We start from the raw sequence: 3,602 nt of genomic DNA on the forward strand, positions 1-3,602 counted from the left end.
TGCGGGACAATAACCCATGTGCGGGGCAGCTATGCCCGGGCCCCTCGTCCTGGCTGACGTCACTCTGCTCTCGCGTGCGCCCCGCGCCGCCGCGCCGCTTGTGCCCCGCCAGGGTAACGGCTGACGCCGTTGACCGCATCAAGAAGTGCCCCGTCCTGCTGCCCCTCCTGAAGACGCTCAAGGAGGTGGGTCAAGCTTTGAAACAGGGTGGTGGAAGACCTGCACATGCAATACACACACACAACAACACAAAACCACAAATACACATAGACAGACACACACACACGCACACCAACACAAAACAACCAATACACACAGACAAACACACACACACACACACACACACACACACACACACACACACACACTACGCATCCACCCCACCACCACACACTATCATCCTCACCTCATCACCACGTTGTCCCCCTGACTTCCAGACCAACCTCGAGTTCTCCCTGGTGGACTCGCGCACCGCCATCACAGACCACCCCAAAGCCCTAGTCAGGTGCGGCCCGCCACTTTTTTGGGGGGGAGGGGGCGCGGAGTCCAGGGCCCGGGGCCGTGTCACCCACCCGCCGCTCCGTTTGGTGGCCACGCTCGCATGACCGCGCGTGCGCGCGCTGTGTTGCGGCGTGGCGCCCTCCACCCGCTCGCGTGTTGCAACAATGCTGCTCCCGTTTTCTCGGCCTCTCGGACCCACCCTCAACTCCCGCCTACACAATCCACATGCACATCCACCACCTCACTACACACACACACACACACAGTCACACATAACCCACATCCGCAAGCACCTCTCAACCCCTCCCTCCCTCTGCCCCCTCTCCCCGCCATCCCCGCACACCCACCCCCAACCCCAGGCTGATGGGTGAGCGCTGCGAGTCGGCGCGCGGCGAGGCGGAGCGGGAGCTCGACGCCATCGCGGGGCGCCTGGCGGGGCTGTTTGCGACGCTCAACGAGTTCCCCTCCATCAGGTGCGGCGCCCTTGGCGGCGGGCCGCAGCGCGCCGGTCAAAGCGCGGTCAAAGGCCGGGCAAAGGAGCACAAGGGTTTTGCACTTGCATTGAATTTTGTGGCTGAGCAGGGGCTGTTTCTGACGGTCGACGAGCCGCTTGTCGATTGGATGGGGGCGGTTACGTGTAGGCTCAGGCGGCAGGCGGCCATGCTGGAACTGCCTCTTCTGCCCGCCGTCCGGCCCTCCCTTTATCCATCTTGGTCAGTGCGAGTGAGGGCAAAACTCAATTGACAAACCACCAAGCCGCTCCTACCCCCCAAACACACACACACACACACACGTACACACACACACACACACACACACACACATGCAACTTCACTTTCCACACCTTTGCAAATTTCCTTGTAAACCTGCTGCCCCCGCTGACACACTGCCTTAATCCGGCCCCCCACCCCCTCCCCCTGGGCGCCCCGCGCAGGTACAAGGCCGGCCGCCCCGCGGAGGCTGGCGACCCGCCCGGCGCAAACGCGCGCGCCGCGCTGACGCAGGTGGGGCGGACGTCCTGCTCTGATTCGTGGGCGCGTGCTCCTCTGACTCAGGGGGCCGGCTGCGGGGGACGGGGCGGGCTCATGCGGGAAGTAGGGCCGCAGTCGCCCACACAGCCGTGAGCACCTCATGCATACGGACGTCCCGGCCACCACATGCGCGCGCGCACGCGCGCGCACACACACACACACAGACACACTCACACACAATTCTACACACACTCACACCACACGCTCACAAACACACACACACAAACACACACACACACACACACACAAACACACACAAACACACACAGCGCCTGTCCCACAAGCTGTACGAGAGGGCCGTGGCGCTGCAGCGGGCGGGGGCGCTGCCGCCCAGGGAGACGTGTGACCTGATTGTGGTGGACCGCTCCATAGACCCGGTGGGCGGCGTGTGCGTGTGTAATGGTATGTGTGTGGTCAGTGCTTGCATGTGTGTGAGTCTGAGCATGTGTGTTTATGAGTGTGTGAGTGTGTGTGTGTGGGTCAGGAGCGTGATACGATGCCGCCATGCATTCGTACCCGCCCCACGGGCCCGACAACCTTGAGCGTTATCACCCCCCCCCTCCATGCCCACGTCCAAAGGTGGCCCCAGTGATGCACGAGTGGACGTATGAGGCCATGGTGTACGACCTGCTGCCAGTGGAGGGCAACGTCATACGGTGTGTGGGGGGGTGTTCACATCTCCAAAAGGGCTTGGGGCGGCGCGGTGAGGCGGCCCGCCCCGCCGGTTGGGGGAGGGGGCTGACGTCTCAACAAGAGCCGAGGGCCGCTTGGCTGGGCGGCCTGCTCGGTCGCGGCGGCGCCGCCGAGCGCACAGGCTGGGGGGTGGGGCCCTGCGAGCGAGCCGTGTGATGTTCGGTGTGCCGCTCATATACGCCGGCGGCAGCGTGCGACGCGCTGTCGCCGGCGGCTGATGGCAATGATTGATGGCAAAGGGAGAGGGCGGCAGCGGGCACAGCGTTCGCTCCTCAGATCTGGGGGTGCAATGTAAGCCGGCGCTTTGGAGCACACCTTTTTGGCAACTTGTTGTGGCAACACACCTGAGCCCTTCGTAAGGGCACACGTGGCCCGTCACATCTTCGGTTGCCAATTCACCCTCTCTTTCCCTCCCACCTCCGTTTTCCACTCTCCCCCTTACTTTCCCCCCTGCAAACGGCGGCCAGGTATGTCGCTGAGTCAGCAGGGGGCAAGCAGGAAGTGAAGGACCACCTGCTGGACGAGAGCGACGAGACCTGGGGGGTGAGGGGGAGAGACGGGGGGACTTTGGGGTGTAGCTGTGAGCGCATGTGGGTGTGATCATGTGTGTGTGGGGGGAGGTATGTGTGTGAGGGACAAGGACAGGAAAGGCAGGGAGATAAGGTTCATCTGGTAAGGGCTTGCAAGTGACACAGAGGGGGAGCTCGTGATTGTGAGAGCGAGTGTGCGTGTGTTTGGGGGTATCTTCCTACCTCTTCAGCAATCAAGCACGCACACACACGCACGCACACACACACACACACATAAAAACACACACACACACACACACACACATGTAATGCACACGCTGCATACCCCAACACAACCCCCTCCAGGAGCTGCGTCACGCGCACATCGCTGACGTGTTCAGCACCCTGGCGGGGCGGTTCAAGGAGTTCCAGGCCAAGAACAAGGCCGCAAAGTACCAGATACAGGGCAAGGGTGAGGCGGGAGGGCGGCAGCGCACCTGGGCGGCGCCGCGTCGGGGCCTGCGTCGCTGCGTTGCTGTGCCCCCTTCTGCCCGAACCCTGCATCCCTTTGGCCAGCCGCTTCAGCTTCAGCCTCCCCAACCGTCCGTCGTTTTCCCGGCTCCAGGAATCTGATTGTGTGCAATTGCTGAAAACATTCTTATCAACTCACAAGTCTGCATGCTCTTCTCCCCGGTTGCCGTGACCCTTGCGCCACACGCCACCTGTCCTCCCGCACCCAACAGCAACCGTCGAAATCAAAGAGCCTGGCTCCATTGTGAAGCCCTCTGTCACGGGGATCAATGCATTAAAATCCACCCCTCATGCGCTCCCCCCACTCCCCTGCCAGTCCCTTTCACCCTCCCCACCC

The 3,602-nt window shown here is 62.5% G+C and overlaps 1 protein-coding gene across 1 annotated transcript in view; it reads left to right on the forward strand.

Moving 5' to 3' along the window:
• The window catches only part of MNEG_14235 (SNARE-interacting protein KEULE), a gene marked incomplete at both ends in the record, with an annotated part of 5,158 nt that extends 1,791 nt beyond the window's left edge, over nucleotides 1-3,367 (forward strand). Inside the window, 9 exons of the mRNA XM_014037293.1 lie at nucleotides 113-185; nucleotides 438-505; nucleotides 861-974; nucleotides 1,436-1,505; nucleotides 1,802-1,909; nucleotides 2,112-2,188; nucleotides 2,693-2,768; nucleotides 3,101-3,206; nucleotides 3,360-3,367. Of these exons, the coding sequence (XP_013892747.1) occupies nucleotides 113-185; nucleotides 438-505; nucleotides 861-974; nucleotides 1,436-1,505; nucleotides 1,802-1,909; nucleotides 2,112-2,188; nucleotides 2,693-2,768; nucleotides 3,101-3,206; nucleotides 3,360-3,367 (700 nt within the window). The remainder of the gene's footprint in view (nucleotides 1-112; nucleotides 186-437; nucleotides 506-860; nucleotides 975-1,435; nucleotides 1,506-1,801; nucleotides 1,910-2,111; nucleotides 2,189-2,692; nucleotides 2,769-3,100; nucleotides 3,207-3,359) is intronic.
• Between the last annotated feature and the right edge of the window lie 235 nt (nucleotides 3,368-3,602).

This window comes from Monoraphidium neglectum (genome assembly GCF_000611645.1).
Source record: "Monoraphidium neglectum strain SAG 48.87 unplaced genomic scaffold scaffold04343, whole genome shotgun sequence".
NCBI lineage: Eukaryota > Viridiplantae > Chlorophyta > Chlorophyceae > Sphaeropleales > Selenastraceae > Monoraphidium > Monoraphidium neglectum.